The sequence below is a fragment of the Diabrotica undecimpunctata genome, chromosome 6, assembly GCF_040954645.1.
Source record: "Diabrotica undecimpunctata isolate CICGRU chromosome 6, icDiaUnde3, whole genome shotgun sequence".
Lineage (NCBI taxonomy): Eukaryota > Metazoa > Arthropoda > Insecta > Coleoptera > Chrysomelidae > Diabrotica > Diabrotica undecimpunctata.
This window is the reverse complement of record NC_092808.1, coordinates 117,134,232-117,157,300: the sequence shown is the minus strand read 5'-3', so window position 1 is coordinate 117,157,300 and position 23,069 is coordinate 117,134,232. Positions and strand designations below refer to the sequence as shown.

General features: G+C 32.9%; 1 protein-coding gene across 1 annotated transcript in view; it reads right to left on the bottom strand.

The window, feature by feature from the left end:
• Positions 1–3,906: 3,906 nt before the first annotated feature.
• Positions 3,907–23,069, bottom strand: part of LOC140442794 (uncharacterized) — a 42,327-nt gene continuing 23,164 nt past the window's right edge. Inside the window, exons 3-5 of the mRNA XM_072533767.1 lie at positions 17,123–17,224; positions 11,973–12,128; positions 3,907–4,148 (exon numbers count right to left, since the gene is read on the bottom strand). Coding sequence (XP_072389868.1) covers positions 4,071–4,148; positions 11,973–12,128; positions 17,123–17,224 — 336 coding nt within the window. The 3' untranslated portion in view covers positions 3,907–4,070. The remainder of the gene's footprint in view (positions 4,149–11,972; positions 12,129–17,122; positions 17,225–23,069) is intronic.

Sequence of the window (23,069 nt, the reverse complement as noted above, 5' to 3'; positions counted from 1 at the left end):
TCCGTTATGGTGTGGGGTGGTATTTCTTTGACAGCACGTACGGACCTAGTGGTCATACAAAATGTAACTGTTACAGCTAAAACGTACATATTGGAGATCCTGGAGCAACATGTAGTACCATTCGCTCCTTATATCGGTGAAAATTTCTTACTAATGCAAGATAATGCCAGACCTCGCGTTGCCCAGCTCGTCAGAAATTATCTAGAAGAGGTAGAAATTAACACTATCTAATGGCCAGCACATGGTCCGGATTTAAATTCGATTGAAAATCTCTGGGATATACTTGGTAGGCGATAAAGAGCGACAACGGTCCAACCAAACAACTTACAGGAAGTGGGAGAGAGGCTGATCCAGATTTGGAGAGAACTAGAATAAAATGAGATACGGCAACTAATTTTAAGTAGGTATGGGCCAACGATGTGAGGCTGTTATACGTAGTAGAGGTGGAAACACTTGTTATTAAGACTTTTTTCATATTTTAGTTTACTTTACTCATCATTATTTTTTTTTAGAATTTTCCGTTTTATTTTTTTTTCTCCTGTACTTCAACATTTTCTGATGATTAGACAAATTGTTATAATTATTAATAAAATGTAGAATAAATCTGGTAAAGTTTTATTTTTATTCTTTGCCTGTTTACAAATAAAATTTTGTTGAAGTGGTGCGTTTATTTCTTGGAGAAGTGTATAATCTTGCATATATATAAACCAACAGTAAACAATGTGCTGTGAAGACTCAGTTTTTACTCTTCGCACTTATAGTCTTATAATAAGTTAAAAATCCATGTATTATTCTTATCACCTGAAAAATTATACAAGTAATTATAAAATAGAATTAGGAACTTTGAAATATCAATGTTTTAAATTAAAAAAAAATATTTTTAATTTTAAGTTTTAATTTTTCATAAATTATTAGTAACATTTTTTTCAACGCCCGTTTTTTTGACTACCTGACTTGGATAAATCTACAGCATATAAGTACGTTGGAATAATTAACTATGATCACAAACATCAGTCGGTACCTCGGTAGGATCATGACTGCAAAGAAGCATTAAAACAATCGAAACAAGCTTTTAATAAATTCAAACGACACAAAACTCAAGAAAACTCTTGAGAAAATCTAGAATTTAAAAAACTAAGAGCAGTCGCTAGGTATACCATTAAAAAAACCAAACGTGACTCTTTTGTCACCAGAGAATGTGTCACTATAGTATATAGTTTCACTCCTATAACAACTATATGGAAAAAAGTCAAAAAATGTATAGACCCAAACCCCATAAATGAATCAACTTTCTAACTTAAAATAACACTATTTACAAAAGCCCAAAAGAAATATCCAATATACTAGCATCTAATTATGAATATAACTCAAGTAACTTAAATTATACTTCCAATTTCTTAGATATTAAAATAAAAAAAGATAAAAATCCTACAGAATATTATGATCAAAACAATAACGATCTAAATATACCAATAACAGAAGAAGAATTAGAAAATTTATTTCAGAATTGTAAGAACACTTCTCTTGGACCCGACAATATACCGTTTATATTTCTTAAAAATTTAGGCCCTTAATCTAAAGAACATCTACTTAAAATGTGTAATATAATCCTATCCAGAAACTAAATCAAAATCAGATCCTCAAACATACCGACCGATATCACTCACATAGGTAATGCATTAGAAAAGATAATAAACAATAGACTAATGTGAAATTTAGAATCAAACAAATTAATTATTCCAGAACAATGTGGTTTCCGAAAACATCGCTCAACTTTAGACAACCTTGTTGACTTAGAATCAGAAATCCACGAAGCATTCGCAATAAAACAGCACTGTGTTGGAATATTTTTTGATATAAGCAAAGCATATGATACAGTTCGGAAATATTATTAAATCATTAAAACACTCAGCAACTGGTTAATAAGGGGTCACATATTAAAATACAATTCAAATTTTCTTGAAAACAGACAATTTCAAATTCGAGTTGACGGATCAGACAAAAATTCAACAAAATGCTATACCACAAGGATCAAACTTAAGCTTAGTAGCAATAAATTCGATATTAACACAAATTGAAAACCTTGACGCTGACGACCTAGTTATTTTCTGTAGAGGAAAAAACATAGCAACGATTTACAATCACATTCAAAAAGCGTTAACACACATTGAGAAATGGTCAGCTACCAGTGGACTTCAGTTTAACACTTAAAAAACGACAGCAATCCGTTTCTCAAAGAGAAATCAAATCCAAACAAAAGAATTATATCTACATAAACAAAAACTAGATTATGTAGAAGAAATCCGATTCTTGGGTATGACGTTTGATAAAAAATGAACTTGGAAGACACATATTCAACAGCTGAAAAAATCCTGTCTACCTGGTATAAATTTACTACGATACTTGCCTTTAAAACTGGGGTGCCGATTATTCAAGCTTGATACTTATTTAAAAATCCATATTTTGATCAAAACTTGACTACTGAGCCATCGTCTACAACTTCTCAAAAAAAACACATTTAAAGTCACTGGATATTATCCATAATAGATGTCTACGTATTTCTTTAGGTGCTCACTACACAAGCCTCATTCAAAGTCTCTATTTGGAGAAGAAGAACTCTAACATATATGCAGCAGCAGTGTCATCAAAACAAAATAATCTGGTACTGCATAACGTTTTTGCTGATCGATTTACAAATAAATTTCAACAAACACATCAAATTGATCATCCTTTTTACTTTCGCATACAATCATGCTTATCCAAATTAAATTTTCCATTTCCAATAACTTATGATACATCTTAAATCCACAACCCTGCACCATGGACAACATTTATTCCTATTATCGACATCAGTCTAACAAACCTAAGAAAATCAGAGATATCATCAATCGTCATTAAACAAAAGTTTCATACATTATTGAACAGACATGGCAATACCTACAGAGTATACACCGATGCGTCAAAAAATGAATACAGAGTTGGAGGAGCAATGTGTTCGGAAGACTCCTCAGTTAGTTTTAAATTGTCGTCAATTACAACCATCTTTTCGGATAAATTATTCGCAATTCTAAAAGCACTATCGTTTATACAAAACAAAAACAAAGAAAGATGCATAATAATTACAGATTCTCTAAGTTCATTATCCCCACTGACTCAATTGTACTGTGATAACACCCTTCTATTTCTTAATAAAAAAAATTTAAAAACATTTCAAATATATAAGAACATCCAAGTTCACTTTTTATGGGTGCCTTCTCATGTCGAAATCGAAGGTAACGAAGTTGTAGATAAACTGGCTAAAAACGCACGAACTAACCCGATGTCCAAGGAAAGTAACATTTAAAACCATATATTGGTACAAAACGATTTAAAATCATACTTAAAACAAAAAATCAAAAATGGCAACAAATTTGGAACAATACTCCATCAAGGCTATAAGAAGTCAACAAACATCCACATCTTTGGAAACCAAAAATAAAAGACAGAAGCGAGCAAGTGATACTTACCCGTCTCCTTATCGGCCATCCACGACTTACTCATGACTATTTATTACAGCTCAAAAATAAACCAGTGTGTGAAGTGTGCAACAGTGTTCTAACGGTAAAACATTTTTTACTACAGATTCCCAAATATAACAATAAACGACTTAAATATAGCATATGAAAAATCCCTAAGGAATGCCCTATAAGAAAATACAGATACCCAAAAAATATTTTCTCATCTTGAAGACTGTCAACTACTTCAAAAGATCTAAAACATACATTGTAATACACACACAATATTATTGCAAACTTATGTATACACACTAATAATTGTATCAACACATTGTCACGTTAATCTAAATACGCTAATGACGCGTGGTTGATGCGTTATTAAAATAAAAAAAACTAAGGTAACTTAAATTAATTTATTAACATTTATAATATCTGAAATATATAACATTTCATTTCAAAAGGAACTGTAAGACCTATTTTGATCAAATTATTTTTGAAGTGCTTATAAATGTGCAACTTGATTTATTTATGAACTTGCTAAAATTTTGTAGATATCCAACTGAACAAGGAAATATATTACTGAGTGTTGGTGCCCCAGTTTGCCGAACTTACAGTCTGATAATAAGTTAAAAATCCATGTATCACTTGTAGCGCCTAAAATATTATACAACAAATTAAAATTAGAATAGAAAAACCAACTAAAAAATAAATTTGGGAATATACTTGATATCTGAAAACTACTTAATTAAAATAGGAGGGTGGCTTTGGTGGAAAAAGATCGATTGCTTACCACAAGCTTGTTCTAATTAATAGATTAGGTATGATGCCAATATGCTATGTATATAAAACAATTTTATTCATACCTATTTATTTATAACAATTTTTTAAAAATTTATAACAAAAGATGTTTGGAAAAGTATGTGGTATTTATTTTCATGTTTTACATTTAATATTTTTCTTTTGCTGTATTATAATGTGATCTAATTCAATGTTGTATTCTAGCGACTTTGTTAAAATATATTGCTTCCTGTTATTTCGTAAAATCGAATTGTTAATCTGTTAATCTCATTTATTATGTTTTAAGTTTAAGTTTTAAGAGAATTTGACTTCTTTTGTTATTTTTGTATCGCCAATACACACAAGAGTAAAGTATTGTATTACCGTGACAATTAACTTAAATTATCGTCACTCAAAATCGCAATACAATAGAGTGATTTATGGGTATACCCTCTTGCTACCGACCACCTCGAAGCGTGGACAGAGGGTGGTTTCTGACCATGATACTATAACAAACAAGGTATGCTCACTTGCCGTTCTAATTTTAATCGACTTTGCGCATGACGTCATAGTGAGACAAAGCCAGGGGACTTGTGTGGATCTTATTTTAACGATGCATCATATGGCAACGGTGTTCCATTACTGTAATGAACAACTTCGAAACTTAAACTGTTAACGGTAAGTATACCTCGATGCCATATCGTGCACTAAGAAGTCATAACTAGTTACTTTCTGTGAAAACGTGGTTTGAAAATTAATAAGTAATTTGTAAAATTAATTAAAGAAATATATAAATCTTCGATTTGATTGTGTGTATTACAAACAAAATAGATATTGCTACAAAACATAAATTAAATATAAAAGGCCGGTAAAATGTAAAGAATTTGAAACATAAGTAAAAGCAGGTCATACTTCAGACTCTATGAATATCATTTAGACAATTATTTTACAATCTTCGTGATTTTTATCTTCCGAATATTGTAATAATTATAAAGGAAAAGACAGTCAAGATTTGATTTCACGTACAGGGCGCTTGCGCATCCGCTTATACGTATTTCGGCTTAATAGGCCTCATCAGAACGGCTTTCGCAATCACTCTGAACGTGACATAAATCTTTTCTGCCTTAGGAAGCAACTCTAACATGGCTTCGTATAGACGCAATGTAGCGACATCTGATAATAAAATCGTAGACTAATTTTCGAAACCAAATTCAGAATTTCGTTTTAATCTGTGCCTTCTAAGAATTGTAGGGCAAAACAGACGTTGATAAAGATGTTATGAGAGACATGGGGAATCTAAAAATTGCATTCCACAACATATCTCCTCAACCGAGCAAAATTTTTAGCGAATTGGTTTCTAGTACTCGTACAGAGTATATCTAAATAAAAAGGAAAAGACAGTTAAGATTTGATTTCACGTACAGGGCGCTTGCGCATCCGCTTATACGTATTTCGGCCTAACAGGCCTCATCAGAACGGCTTTCGCAATCGCTCTGAACGTGAAATAAATATTTTCTGTCTCAGGAAGCAACTCTAACATGGCTTCGTATAGACGAAATGTAGCGACATCTGATAATAAAATCGTAGACTAATTTTCGAAACCAAATTGAGAAATTATCTTTAATATTTATATTTAGAATTAGTATTAAATACATTTTACATATAAAAAAGTAATTTTACATCTTCGCTAACATTTACGTATTTTGCAGCTTCTGTTAGGTTTTTTAAATAATTTTTAGTTATTTTTAATTTGTTGTTGTTGTCATTATAATTACGAAAAATATGTTCCAGTTCACTATATTTAGTTACAAATTCCAGTGTTGGTTTGAATAAACCACCCTCAGAAACGTGGTTTACCCAACTAAACGATTTATCGTTAGCGTCCGGAATATATCCAAGTATTTCTTTGTTTTTTGTAACTTAAATGCAATGAAACCGGCTAAATTTTCCAATCAATCCCATTCCAGGTCTTTTATATTCGAATTAATTAAATCCTGATGACTGCCAATTAAATTTTCAGGGTTAATTTCTGTATCACCACTAGGAAGGTTTAGCGAGGAAAAGATCTCTTCAGTAACAATTTCATAATAATTAATTATACTATTAGCAGTAATATTCCACTATAGTTTTTCTTTTGAACAATAGTCAGCTTCTGTAAAATGTTTTGATCATATTCTGCGGGTTCTACATTAAATTTGTCTCGCTGAAAACACTTGAAAACCCATACTTTACGCATTTGTTTGTCTCTAGGAAACACAAAAAAACGACACTTCGAAAAAGATTTACTTTTTTTATTATAATTATTTAAGCAACCCACCACTGCACAATACATTATGGTAACCAAATACTTAGTCTTCTTTATAAAGTAGCTACAGGTAGTCGAGAGGAAGATGCGTACGATAAATAAATTAGGTGATATTAACACAGTAAACTGAATGTTTTCACCATAAAATTTATATAACAATATAATATACAAAGTCTTTATTACATCAATGAATAAATAAAAATATCATTCATTAAGTTTTGAAGCACATAGGATAGCAACAGATAGAGCATTTAACTTGGCATCATTAAAGTTGTCTCGGGCTTACGTCACAGGTGTGCGAGAGAGATGCAAGAACATGCGCGTTGACTTATCTTGTTAGTTATACTATCATGGTTTCTGACGATCTTAAGACGACACTTACACATCATCACTAGGCAGCGAACGAAACGCACCCAGTTTTATCGGTTCGCGTGCTATCAAGCCTCGGCGTTCCCGGGCGTCGTGACGTAGTACCAACGCTACTCCACTCTATGAATACATCAATATACCAAAAAGTAAGTCTACATTCTTTGTACAGACAACAATAGTGAGTAAGGCTAGTTAATTATCGTAATTTATTCACAATTGATAGTTGCTATTTTCGCTAATTTATTTACAGTCAAAATATTGAATTTTTTCTCCATTATTATTTCTAAATTCATTTAACCAGCGACCTCTTTAAGTTTTATACAAAACAAAAGGCTTTTTTCGCTTCGAAACTACTTCTTCTTAATAATATAGGTTATACTAAGACAAAAGCTATTCCTGCGATTTTTTATAAAATGCTTACTTTAAGCGTAAAATGCAAATAAACCATTTAAATAAGCCAATTGTAGCATTTTTAGAGGCTATTTTTTAATAGGTTGGACATCAAATTTAAAAAACCACAAAATATGAGATGAAAGCACAATTCAAGTAGTTTCAAAATGTGCAGTTCCATTTAGATTTGTTATTGCAAAATTCAGTTTAAAATATACCGTTTTATTTTGGAATATACTGGACGAACGTCTAAACTTTAACGTTCGAGACATATTGTTTCGTCGGCTTAGTGACACAAAAATGTAACTACTTCCCGTTTTGAGATATCTACACCATTAAACTTACTTTAGTGAGTTCTATTGAGTGACACAAAACTGTATCTCTCCGAACACCTAAAACCCCAGTAAGGAGTTTTCGTAACTTCATTTCTTATAAAGCAACCTTATATAGCAACCTTTTAGTGTCACAGAAATGTAAGTGCTGTTCCATTTCTGCGATACTATGTTTTCGTACTATAAATAAGCTGATATTGAGTTACATTTTTGTGGCATTAATTTTATTGCACTGAATGGTGATTGCAGGTAGTAACTGTGAATTTGATAATTTGTGTATTATGTTTAACAGGGTGGTCCGTTGCATTTTCAGTTCTGTTAAAACTGTGAAGACGTAAATACCTGATTCAGTTTTAAGTTAATTGTTGTAGAGATTGTTATAATAATCGTTATAATACTGTTTTATAATTTTATTATTACACAATAATATATTCAAGAGGGAAGAAGTTAGTATTGTTAGCTCTTAACAAATCGGAACGAGATGATAAAACACATAGGTAGTCATAATTTACCGCTCTCATCACAACAAGTGACATATTCAGATAGTGCCTCCCATGTTTCTACCAGTGAACCTAATGTATCAGGATATGAACAATGTGAGGATAAATTTTTTGGTGGCGATTAAGAATAAGACAAGTGTGATGGCCAAAACTGCAACGTAAATGTATCTGCTATGTTGCTTTACGCTGTTCAGACATTAGAGATTCCAAAAATTGACCATTGCTTTTTTAAACTTGGCCATTCAATGATGGAGTGTGAGTCGGTCCATGGTCATATTGAGAAAGCATAAAGTAATGTGGACATATTTTACCCCACTGGGTGGTACTCCATTGTAAGAATGGCGTCAAAGAAATCAAAATACATTGTAAACAAGATTGGACAGGAAGAAATTTATGACTTCAAAGCTATTACCACAATTCTAATAAAAAACAAAAATGTAGACATCGATGGTAGTAGTATAAATTGGCTAAAATTAACATGGCTGCAGTACAGAAAAGACGATAATAAACATATATTTTTTAAATAAAACAAGGAAAATGAAAATTTTGGGTCTTTTGAGGTTATCCGAAAAGAAACTAGGACATTTTCCATGCCAAATTTAACGACGGCATATGAAGGACAAGAGTCAATAAAAGAGGGAAAATATAAGGATTTAGAAGAGCTGTGCAATAAAGGCCATTATTCCTTTCCAGTATCATCTCTTCTATAAGTCGTTACCAACAATAAGGACAATCAATCAGATGTGCAAAGTGATTGACATAATTAAATTTATTGTTTGAAAATGTTTTCAAAGTTTATGTTTAATTAAAAAAATATTTTATTATTTTAAATAAAGTTATAAACGTCTTGATGGAAATAACCACAATACATTTATTAAAAAAAAGAAACTTTATTGGCGTTTCTACTTCTAATTCAGAACTCGTTGTCTAAACATTTTACAAAGCTACTTTTTTTAATAAATATATTGTGGTTATTCCCATTGAACCGTTTAAATAGTATTTAATGTTTTAAGAAAATAGCTTCAGAACAATATAAAGTTAAAAAATGAATTATGATCCAGATTTAGTCATACGGCTCACACTCCCTCTAAGGGGAAAATTCACTCATCCCAGATACCTACGGTATCAACAGAATTGAGCTGTGGTGGGACTCTTTCCGTGTTATCGAGCCCTAGGTAACTTGGTTTGGTCGCGAGGAGTACAGCTTTCTGCATGGCCTTATAAAGATGTTCATTTAGACCCAGCTGTTTGATGTTCGCTAGGAGGTTTTTGGGAATAACACCAGTAGTAGATAGAATAATAGGTACTGTCTGGGTACTTTCCATTCTCCTTGGTCTCCTGATATGTATTTCTAGATCTCTATACTTGGCGATTTTTTCGTTGTATTTAACACGCAAATTATTGGTATTAGGTATCGCCACATCAATAAGCGTTGTTTGCCTGGTACGTTTATTAACTAGTATGAGATCCGCTCTATTATGTGCCACTGGTTGGTCTGTGAGCACAGTGCGGTCCCAGTATAGCTTGTAGTTGTTATTTTCAAGCATTCTGTCAGGGACATATTGATAATAAGGAAGATGGTCGGTTTGGAGAAGTGCCAGTTTGTCAGCTAGTTCTTGGTGGATAATATTTCCTACTGAGTCATGGCGTTCTTTATAATCAGTTCCGACAAACGCCTGGCAGTCCCCGGTAAGATGTTGGATGGTTTCTTGCGCTTGACATCTATATCGGCATTTGTCATTTTGGACTTGAGGATCTTTAACAATATATTTCAGGTAATTTTTAGTTGAAATAACTTGATCCTGAATGGCAAGTAGAAAGCCCTTAGTCTCGGGAAACATCTTTCCTAATGTCAACCAATAGTTCGACGCTGTATTGTCGACATATTCTTGGCTGATCTCACTAATATGTCGCCCATGCAGAGGTTTACTCATCCAGGTGCGCATTTTTTCTTGCTTAGTCAGATGGTTTTTGCGCATTTCTTGTTCCCTTAGTTTTAGCGGCGTTGTATCATCTACTGCGCAAATTGCTCGACGTAAGGTAGATGTCTCAGCCTGCACCTGAAAATAAGTTCTTAAATTAGCAACCTGTTTATCCAATTGCTCACCTATGTCCATAAGTCCTCTTTCCCCTTGATATCGCGGTAATGTTGTTCTCTCTACTGAACTGCGTGGATGGTGTTTTTGCGCCTTTGTGAGAAGTGTTCTTACTTTTCGCTGAAGATTCTCTATATCCGTTTTTGACCACTTTATATTACCAAATGAGTAGCTCAGCGCCAAACAGGCGTATGTATTTATTGCCTTAAACAAATTTTTACTATTAAGATATGACTGATTTAGTTGTCTTACTCTTCGTACGAACTCGGAAGTTAGTTCGGTTTTCATTAGCTCATGGTAAATTTTTCGCGCTTGCTGTACTCCGAGATATTTGTATATATCATTTTCACCTATTGCCTCGATGTTTTGGCCATCTTGCATATCGAAACCTCCGGGCTGAACCTTTCCTCTGACTATATTTAGTATACGGCACTTGTCTAGTCCAAAATGCATACTAATATTATTTGAGAACGTTTCTACAGTTTTTAGCATCTGATCTAGGTGGTTTCGAGTAGAAGCCATTAATTTTAAATCATCCATATACAACAGATGATTAAGCTTCGCCACAACAGTGTTGTATTGGCAACGACAAATTGTCGACCCTCCACCATCCACCTTTAAAATCCACACTCCAAGTCACCATCTAGCATCCTGCAGTGCGGCATTGGCCTAAGCGCAGCTTATGCTAGCTGTGCCGTGTTTTGTGAATTCTCCTGATAAACTCCAATTCTTCTTTTAAGCATATCCCACAATTACTCTGTAGGGTTGAGGTTAGCAAGCAGACTTCTCCAGAATATTGATATCTTTTACTACAAGGAAGTCTGTATTCACTCTGCTGGTACGTGGAGGCGCATTATCATGCATGAAAATAAATTTTCTCCCGTTCCACCTCTCCAGTGCCTGAATAGAGGTTCTAGAACTAAATTAACATACCTGTATGCTGTTGAAGTTGGTTGAAAGAAAATTATACTTTTTACTGATCATAAAGCTTCCCCAGAACATGACACTTTCTCCTTTATATCTGTGAACAGATATGGCAATTTCCGTTTTTGTTTGTTTTTATCGCCCTTTAAGTAAACGAATTCGTCAGTCATCTTACTTTTCAAAAATTCTAGTTTCGTCTGAGAATGGCACATTTTGCCAATTTTCAATGTTCCAGTCTTGGAGTTGAAGTCTTTTTAGAATCGTTTCAACTAAAAAACTTACACCTGTAGCTTTCAAAAGTTGTCTTTGAAGCTGTGGGTGAGGAATTGTTAAGTATCTTCTAGCTAACTGGACAATGAAACGATCATGGCGAACCATTGTTACTTTTTTAAAGTAAAGTAAAGAATTATTAATTTCTGATACCTAGCATAAGTTTTTGACACAACGCACTGTGTTACGCCTACCACTACCGCTATGTCCCTTTGAGACATTGCTTGCTCCACAAGACCAATAATTTTTTTCCTTTGCCCATCCGATAAGTCCACATAAGGCATATTTTTGTTTTTGAAGGCAGAAGCAAGTTTATTTATTTTCGTTTAATTTATAAATAAAGCAAATATTCTATAAACTACTGAACTATGTTATCTGATAGTTTTATCGGTTTGCTAATTTTTAACAAAAAGTTTATTCTTCACAAAAATAACAAGTTTTTTCAAAAGAAATAAATATTGGTTTGAAATACATAGTGATTCCATATACGTTTGGTTGTGTGTACTTTATCTAACCTGTAGTAAAATTTCTCGACTCTGTGTAGTAAATCCATGGCAGCTTATTTCTATAGGCTCTTGAGTTGCTACTAAAAACATTAATAGTAGCTGTCGGTTTCTTTTATTCCAGCTATGCCAGTTTAACTGCTGAGCATTAGCAAACATCTTTTCACACTAAAATGTAAATAATTATATTACATATACATAAAGGTCTTAGCTGAATAAATATCCTAATTAATTATTGTATTTAACTATTTAAATAAACACTTTAAAAATGTCTAAGAAACACAGTTTTTTTCTTATATACACATCAATTTTGATTGGATTTTAAAAAGTGAAATGCCGTTATATTGCCTGATAAATCAGCAATGAATTGATCTTAATTTAATTACAATATGATTTCTCCATGATAAAATAATCAAACAAAAGTTAAGAAGTGCTCCAATTTAATGAAAAGTTTTAACAATAGTCAATATAAAACATAAAAATCTAGCAAAAAATGGGTTTCATAATTTAAATTTAAATTAAAATTTTCTCTTATAATACAGCCAGTTATCTCCTTGGCATGCTTAAAATTAAGTTTTCAATTTTGTTTTAAAGCAACAGGATCCATTAATGTGTAAAAAGATACTGAAGACTTTGTCTAGTATGAACATTGAGGAGATAAGGTAATCCCTCTCTGAAGCATATCCCATACTTGCTCGATATATAAAGTACTACCGTATTTTTGCAAAAATAAACGCATTAGTAATGTGACGTAATTTTACTACCAGTGAAATATTACGTTATTCTTGGCGATTTGTGAAACAGCGATTATTAGATAACAGCTGGAGATTTACCAATAGAGAATTGTAGGAAACTGGAAAATGCGAGTTATTTTGTATTAATATGTAATACATAAACGCATGTATGGGAGTGTATTTCTTAGCATTTACGGTTTTTTCCTTTTTAGGCGCGGTTTTACCCTAGAAGAAGCACTTCAAATTGCTTACGATGATGAAGAGTTAGATGCCATTTATACAAAACCTCCAGAAGTAAACGTTATCGCAGATGAAGAATCTGGAGATAAAAATGATGATGGAGATTTTGACCATTTTCCAGGGAGTCAACTCGTGCCCAAGCCGAGCTAAAACTTACAATAATGAGAGAATTAGCACCACTGAAGCCAACGCACCTAGAATTGCGTCGTCAAAATGTACATATTCTTGGTTAAAACGAGGTAATTTCCAAAATCGTCTTTATACTTTTCCAAAACCAATTTTTTCTGAATATGAGAATTTAACACCTGTTAAATTGTTCGAGTTATTTTGATATAACCCATTATTCCAATACTTATGAGTCAGAAACTAAAAAACATGCTCTTTTCAAAAATATTACCGATTCAAATATCTCACTTCAAAAACCGAAATGCTCATTGTCATTATATTTCTTAGTGGATACGATCCCAAACCAGGAAAGCGATATTATTGGGATTCTAAACTAGATATGGAGCATCCTTTTGTTTAAAATGCAATAAGGCGTAATTGATTTGAACAAATTTTTGCAATTTTTACATTTCGCAAACAATAATTGTAGCATAAAACTAAATGATAAAGCATGGGAAATGCGTCCCCTTATAGACTCTTTACAAAACAAGTTTATAAAGAACTTCGTGCCAGAAGAAAAAATAAGTTATGGCGAATCTTTGGTTAGATAGTATGAGAAGCATTCTTGTAAACAGTTCATAAGGGGAAAGCCAATCAAATTTGGATTAAAAGTGTGGTCGATAAACACAAAAGACATTTATCTAATTAATTTTGATATATATATATATATATATATATATATATATATATATATATATATATATAAGAATAAGAAAAAAGAAGTACTTGTGACTCGTTTGGAACAAATATATAACTATTTTGGATGGGTTGGAGTCAATAAAAGGGCTATTGGTTAACTGTTTTTTTTAATCTCGAGCTTTCAATTGTGTTTACAATTATTATCAAGAGCTAAAAAAGACAAAATATCTTACAAGGTTGAACTAGAAAGAAAAAACAATTTTTGTTAACTTACCAAATAAAAATTAGTTTAATAAGTAAAAATTGCTGCTAATACATCTTAAAAATAATTAATACAAAAATGTCTTAATCTAATGAATGCTTCTCTGAAAATTTTTTATAATTTTGAAAACATTTTTGACGTGACAACGTCTTAAATTAGGTTGTGGCTCGGAGTCACTCATGAAAAAGTGTAACGCCCGCTCACGTCTGTTACGATGAGTCACCGAACGAGAGAGAGGCCCGCCGGACCGGCGAATGCCTTGCGTCTCTCTCCCACTCAAACATGATCGGTCCGCTGCGCGCGCAGCACTAGAGAATTAGGCGCGTTGAATCGGTGCGTGCTTGTGTCTCTGTCTTTCTCGAGCGTTCTTGGCGTTGGAAAACCGAGAAAGCGTCATAATACAAGTTCACACGTGTGGTTAAAGTATCGTCAGCTGTGTCTGTAGTGAAAATGTGGAGTGCTTAGATTCGTCATTTACAACAACTACAACAATAAAGGTAAATAATTGTACACTAATATTTCATTATCGTAAACTATGATTGATTGATTAATTGTTAGATTGACACAAAAGTTGAGAAACTGAGTTTATAGGTTATGTCATACTATTGACAAATGTTGATAGTGTTAAGTAAATTATTAGTTTAAATCACTCTGCAATCAATCGTAATTTAGTCGATTGAGAAGAAACAGCGCGTTTCAACTGCAAACAACTATTGTGCAATTTAATAATATTCATATCAATAAATATTCTACCGAGAAAAAGACGTTGTCACGTAAAATCTTCGCCCGTAAAACCGACTTTACAGGCAACCGATTTTTTTTAATACAAAAATAATTGAATTTATAAATAAGTTAAAATAGTAACCAATTACAAATAAGCCTCAATGTCATAAATGCCAACATAAAATTTTTATTTTTGACAATTATATTGCCAAAAGTAAAATTTCGTTTAAACATTCTTTTTTGTTTAGTAACAAAAAAGAAGAAGATTTATTCACCGTTGACAGATGTCTGAAAAAATGTAACAGATATATGGAGAATTAAATATGACATTTTACAAGTTTTATATATAAATCATAAAGAAAGAATATAATTATAAATTTTGCTTAAATTTTGAATTTCTGATCTTTTGTTTAAATTATTATCACTTTTGCTAATACAAACCATTTGCAAAAAAGTCCTTTTAAATTTATTACTTTCACTACATAAAATTTTAATGTTATCAAAATCCATAATATGGTCTTTATCGATTACATGCTCTGCCAAAGCACAAGATGGTTTTTTAATTCTGCAATCACTTTTATGAGAAATAATGCGATTTGAAAGATTTCTTCCGGTCTCACCAACATATTCAGCCTCACACTGAGTACAACTTATGCTGTATACTAAATTCGTTTTTTCAAATTTGTCTATAGGATATTTAGTTTTGGAATATAAAGATGAAATAGTTTTGATATTCTTTGTTGCTATTTTTATATTGTCAATAACCTTTAGTGTTTGTATTAATTTAGGTGTTAATGATGGTATAAAAGGTAGTGAATGATAATAGATGTTCTGATTGTTAGATACAATGTATTGAGATTTAGCAAAAAATGGTGTTAAGTTATTTATATTACCAATATTAGAAAAAAAAATATAAATAATGTGTTCTAACATTGGTAATATAAATAACTTAATAAAAACATTGAGTTAACATTAAGTTAACAAAAATTGTTTTTTCTTTCTAGTTCAACCTTGTAAGATATTTTGTCTTTTTTAGCTCTTGATAATAATTGTAAACACAATTGAAAGCTCGAGATTAAAAAAATAGTTAACCAATAGCCCTTTTATTGACTCCAACCTATCCAAAACAGTTATCATCCAAACATATATATATATATATATATATATATATATATATATATATATATATATATATATATATATATATATATATATATAATTAAGGATCACTCAGAAGAGTGGTGGGTTTTTTCGGTCAAAAGGTGGAGAAAAAAGACAAAGTTGATGGCTACTTCATCTATTTATTGAAGACGTTTATATAGTATCAGTTAAAGAACCCAAAATCCAGCGAAAGAGACGAAAAATTATATGGAAAAGCTACTGCTAAACAGGTTGCGTGAGTTACCCAAAAATAAAAGGAATTTATTATATAAACTCTTTGTAGATAACTTGAATATGCGAAAAAATAGTATAAGGTGCATCGGTACCATTCGCGAAAATAATTTACCTAAGGGTATACCTTTATCCTCGAAAACTGATTTTCATTAACAGACAGATCGGGATGATTGTAGTGGCGTTATTGAACACAACAATGGCATAATTTTTGTACATTGGTTTGACAATAATATTGTTAATTCTGTGTCTTTCTCTACCAATAACACTTGTAAAAAGGTTTTTTCAACAAGAGAAGAAAATTATTCAAGTGCCTTGTCCGTGTATCATAGGAAAATATAACTTATCGATGGGAGGGACGGACTTGATGGATTAAAATATAGGGAGGTACGGGATTAGTATTAGATCAAAAAATGGTTATGGCCATTTACATGATTACTAAACGCATCATTGGAAGAGCTTGGCATATTTATAAGAAGACCGGAAATTCAGTAAAACAAATCGATTATAGAGATATAGCCACTTTATATCCTATAAAGTATGGTACAGAAGCTAAAGGTACAGGTCGACAGAAACACTCAATTTCAAGTAGTTTCGGTAGTCGCACCACCAATACCGTCGGTAGTGAGCAGTTTAATACAAGATAATTCCCTCTACATATATAAAACATCTTTTATGCTTAACTATATAATTTAATATACCTTTAACATTTTTTCTTATTTTGTTCCCTTACATATAGGCCCTTTAGTTACATATATGTAATAGCTAATAACTTTTTTTGGCTAATTTTTGTTTTGAAAATAAGCTTAGAAACTCGACTACAGGACTCATACGAACAATAATTTACATAAAATATATGATTTTCATTACTTGATTTAATGAGTTAATTCATTAAAACGAATCACAAAAGGAACTACAATAAAAATTGGTTTATAAATAAATAAATTCCTAGTTTATAAATAATTATAGCATAAGCTGGAGTAATATAATCAACTAATTTTGATTACCTCTGACTTTATCGTTTCCCCTGATTCGGCAATCATTACCAGTGGTATAATTGCAGATGTAAGAAAGGCGTAATATGGCATTGAGTCGATTGTGCGTACTGCCTGGAATAAATAAATCATAATTATTAAAAGTAAAGTGATTTAAATATAATTATACATTGTGCTAGTGAAAGAACCTGTTTATACTATCGCTCTTCTCTCGAGAAAATATTCTTGTACGAGGAATAACCAAGTCTGTCCACATTACCGTTCTCGCTCTTATTCACACTCGTACTCTTAGCGTCGTTGTGTCCTTCTATATTGTGTCAAAGCAGGTTTTGTTGAAATCTGGTAAGCTTCAGTCACTGTTCACCTTAAGGGCTCTTGTTAACGAACTTTTTTTTTTCAACGGATAACGGGCCGATGCTAAATGGGTACCCGTGTCGACGGTTATTAAATTTCAAGGGATATGCGTCTGCTGATAGTATGGAATCTCCGAAATATCATCTGTTTTAAAGTAAAAAGTGCACGTAATACATGTTATATAAGGTTGTCGTCAAAGCAAAAAATTATACTAGCGTATTATTTGTATAAAAAAATGCAGAAGAAACGGGAGAAGCGTAAAAGAAAAATATGGATACATCCTATTTTGTTAGAAAGAAAAAAGTATGGTGCTTTCCGTACACTTTACGAACAATTGAAAAAGACAAAAATTCTTCAATTACTTCCGAATGGGTCAAAAAAGTTTCCGCAAATTGGTAGGAATAGTACATGATAAATTAAAACGTGCTGACACTAATATGAGGCTATCCATTGGACCTGCTGAGCGACTAGCTGTTACCTCAATGTATTTATTAATTATGCTATTAGTATAACAGAATAAAAACTTTCGGTTATAAAAAACTAAAAAAAAATTACAAACTCAATAGATTTTTTATCATTCCATGGTTTTATCCCACAACACAGGTCGATTTTCGACCGCACTTATTAAAATCTTCATTTCAAAATCCATATTTTAGCGGCAACAAAGAAAGAAATTTGTTGAAACAACGGATGCTCGTCCAACGCCATCAACACACTTGCATAAACTAAAACGGCTCACTGCACCGGTCCGAGGAACGTCTTGCCGAGGGGGACTGGATACGTAGACGGTGAAAAGTTAACCAACAAACCAGGCCGTTGCGTGAACAAACATTTATACGAACCTGAAAGACACTGAGCAACGGCCAACGGCACGGTTTCAAAATCGACCCGTTGACGTTGACCGTTGTCGTTAACAAGAGCTCTAAGGGCCCCATTCACGTTGAGATCGGTATCATTACATGTATTAGGAAAAATTGCGATACACGTATCTTGAGATTTGTATCTGTATCTCTACTGTACCTACACGTTGAGATGGACTCATGCAATATCAGTTGAATTAAATTTTTTTTTAATTCACATGTAGAAATGCCACCCGTGCTTATTGCAGTAGCAGTTACGTTGTCAGATATTTCCAAAAAAAAAGACGACACAATAGAATGTGGGTAAAGCAATGGTTACGTGACAGAAACAAATATACAGTGACAAATTTACTGCAATAATTAATTAACCCTTTATCATAGAGATAATATTTTTAATGAATAGAAGATCCTATAAACATTTTTTAACAAATTTTAAACAATTTAATTTTTATACTTGATATTGTGTGGTTACTAAAACAATATGTTACTGAAAAATACTGCTGGTATAAATTCAGAGTGGAAAAATTGTTAAGGCATATCATAGTAACTATATATTTTAATTATTTACCTCATGATATTCTATGAAAAGTTCTTATTTTGATTAATACATAGAACAACTTTACATAAAGAGCAAATTGACATCGTTAGATTGTATTTTGTTTATACCACAAACTTCACATCTTCCCCTTTGATCAACAAATTTTTACCAGTAATTTTCTCTATTGGACAATCTTATTTCCAAAAAACGTTAAAATTATGCCTCCGTTTTTTCCTCTTGGAGTCTTGATTGTACTGTGGGAAGAAGCAAAACAGAGGCTACTAGTGAGGTCTCTACGAAAATCCAACAAATTTTTTGGTGGTGGATCTAATACTTTTTTAGCTATGACGAAACTATTTACAAAGTTTATTTCTAGGCATCCTTAAAAAAGTCGATGTAACCATTTATTATATCTTCTGTCCAAACCGTAACATTGCTTTAGTTGGTCGTGATGGTCTGCACCGCCCATAGATTCGTTATAATCTTTTATTATTTGGGGTGCTGGTATGTTAATATTTTTGCCATCACCTTGTTTTCCTTTCAATGTGGTTGATTCACTCCCGTAAAAGTTGGAAGCAGTGGTGACTATGCGATTATCCTTCCACAAAAGAGGAAAACCCTGTATTAGAGATGCGGTAGTTAAACTCATCTCCAGCAAGTTTTTTATCTTTAAACAGGTTTTTAGGAAGATCATTTCTATTCGCTTAGATCGTACCACAGGCTAAAGTAGTTTCAACTTTAAATTTCTCCAGTAGTTTTACAGTGGTGTAAAAGTTCAAAAAAATATATTGCTTCTTCAGTCTGCTTCTGTCAAAGATAAAACAGCTCGTTCATCCGATATACTTGAATGTTTTTTACAAAGCCATTCACTTCAGAGTAACACCAGAGCTTATAGCCTCTTTTTATAGGTTTCATCGGATTATATTGTTTAATAGATGATCCAGATATTTACAATCCGACAAATATTAGAGAAAAACTGGGAATTCAATCACGATGTGCACCAAATTTTCATTGTGGACAACAAACAAATTGTGGATAGCAATTTTAGAAATGGGAGTACCAAGAAGATTAGTTGAATTAACGCAAATGTGCGTGACAGACTCATATGCGCAAGTAAAGATAGACTTAGATAATTTTGCTTTAGAATATGCAATAAGTAAAATATCGTCTGAGCTGACAGGAGGATTTGCTGATCAAGGATCAAAACTGTTGCTGGCCTTTGCTGATGATACAGATGCAGTCACGCATTCTACAAGAGACGCGAGAGAGGTGTTTTCACAGCTCGAGGAGGAAACAGGTAGTCCGGGTCTCCGAATAAATGAAGAAAAGACGAAATACATGGTAGTAAACAAAAATCTAAGATCAAGAGTTAGGCTGAACATCAGTATTAATAATCAAAACTTCGAAGTAGTAAAGGAGTTTAAATACCTGGGGGCGATAATCAAAGCGGACAACCACAAAGAAAAAGAGGTCTCAGCAAGGATAGCTGCGGGAAATAGAGGATTATACTCCCTTTCAACATTATTAAGATTGAAGCTGCTAAAGAGAAAATCTAAATTAACACTGTACAAGTCGATTATTCGCCCAATTGACGCGCGCTTGACCCTTTCGATTGAAAGGGTTAAGTGCACGAACCAAATGCTTCCTCCAACTCGTTCGTTCTGCACATATACTTTGTCACTAGCTGATCCACTTCTTTAGAACGTTACAACTTTTTTAAGTTCTCATCTAAAGGCACAACGAAAGCTGCGTATTTTCTTCATGAAAAAATCGTGTAAAAAAATCATGGCAAAAAAGTGATTGTATCACTATTAGTATACTTTTCTTTGTATTTTTTTACCAAAATTGCTATTGCCGATATCCTAAGTTGTCCATTTTAATATTCTTTGGACTTTGAGTTCCATAACCCTTTGTTTTCTAGTGGTTTCACTGTGAAACCACATACAAATAAATTTTATGCAACGTTCTCAGTGGTATTTTCCTGAAACCGCTCACGTTATATGACGTATAAGGCTCCTCCTACTATAAAATGTATCGCGCATCGCCATTTACATTCTCGTTATTCAATTATTAGTTGGTAATAACCCGTGTTTTGAACTGTGCTGGTGGTATAAGCGATTTTGGTGTTTTTTTATATTATTTCGCTATGGCAGGTAACTTTATTTTTATATACAATATTAGAAACATTTGTATCTATGATTAATACTTCCTATTACTAAAAGTTTTCAATTTACAATCAGTATATTGATTATATAAAATGCCGGTTTCATCCTGAAACCACTAGGAAACTAGATATGTACCTAAGTACTTTTTTTTTATTTCAGAAAAAAAAGTATATTTATTCAGACAGCTAAAGAATATGTCGTCGGGTTATCTATTCACATTATTAGAGAATATTCCTTCAGATAGCGAGTCAGATGAATCGAGTAGTGAGGAAGACGATTTGCTTGACATTGCGAATATGCCAATATTATTTGAAGATCAGCCAGACCAACCTTCAAGAGGCGACAATTCAGAGAATATTCTTGGTGATGAAGCCTTCTCGGACGACGAGGACGATGTTCCACCTGCTATTTTGAGGGATATAGAACAAAGAAGAACCTGGACCAAGTCAGCGGCATCTTGCGTTACTAACATGAAGCAGTTTAGTGAAGAAAGATTTTTTTTTACACTTATTTCCCGGAAATCTAATTGACAAAATTGTATTCGAAACAAACCTCTACGCTCTTCAGAAACGTGGTGGAGACTCTTCATTCACACCAACTTCTGCCAAAGAAATTAAAATTTTCATTGCAATCAATATGTTGATGGGAATCAAAAGGTTGCCCAGTTATGTCGATTACTGGTCATCTAGAGAGGAACTACGAGATCACTACATTAGCTCAGCTATGCCTAGAGATCGGTTTGCTTGGCATCTGGGAAACTTGCATTTAGCAGATAATTCGGTGATGCCTGGTCGCAACTCGCCAAATTATGACAAGTTGTATAAAATTCGTCATTTATTGGATACTTTATCTGAAACGTTTCGTTCTTCATATGGCCCTTCAAAATATCAATCGATAGATGAATCTATGATTCGTTTCAAGGGTCGCAGTTCTCTAAAGCAATTTATGCCTCTAAAACCCATCAAGAGGGGTTATAAAGTTTGGGTTCGATCTGACGAGAATAGATACGTTTGCCAATTTCAGATATATGTTGGAAAAACTAATGATCAACCTGAAAAAGATTTGGGCCAAAGAGTTATATTAGACTTGACTCGAGATTTGGTGGCAAAAGGGTATCACGTTTTCTTTGATAACTTTTTCAACTCTGTGTCCTTACAACAAAAACTTCAAGCAGAATGTATTTATGCGTGCGGTACTGTCAGGACTAACCGAAAAGATATTCCAAAAGACTTAGCATCTGACAAAGAACTACAAATCTGGGGACAATCAGACTGAAGAGTCAGCAACGACGGACTAGTGTTTGTAAAGTGGAGAGACCGAAAAATAGTCCATTTTTTGGGGAATCATCAAAACCCTTCAGAAGAAGCAACTGTTTCCCGCAAACAAAAAGATGGAAATTCACAAGTCGTAGCCTGTCCAACGATGGTCAAAGAATATAACCAGCATATGGGCAATGTTGACAAAACAGATATGCTGAAATCTGTGTATGAGATTGACCGCAAATCAAAAAAATGGTGGCACCGGATTTTGTGGCATTTCGTAGATATATGTGTCGTGAATTCTTTTATTCTCTTCAAACAAAAAGCGAAATGCACGGTTCCAAACCTGAAATTTTTTAAGTTATCTGTAGCTTCAGGGTTAATCGGCGCCAGTGGTAGTAAACCGTCAAGAAGTAGGGTTGCTTGTCCAACAGTCACAGCGAAACATTTCAAAAAAATTGTGCCTTATGAGAAACGCTTTGACCAATGTTTGCATATGCCACAACACGGGACTTCTAGACGATGCGCTTTTTGTAGCACTAGTAAGGATCCTCACAGAACCAGGTGGGAGTGTGCGACATGTAAGGTTGGATTGTGCCTTTCCGAAAAAAAGAACTGTTTTTCATTGTATCATAAAAAGTAACCTACGTTTTATATTATTATTTAGTTATTATTTTAGTAACCTATCTTTTATTATTTAGTTATCAGATTTTTTTTTATTTGAGAAAAATCTCTAGTTTCCTAGTGGTATCATGTCGAAACCATAGCCTATTAAAAAAAAAT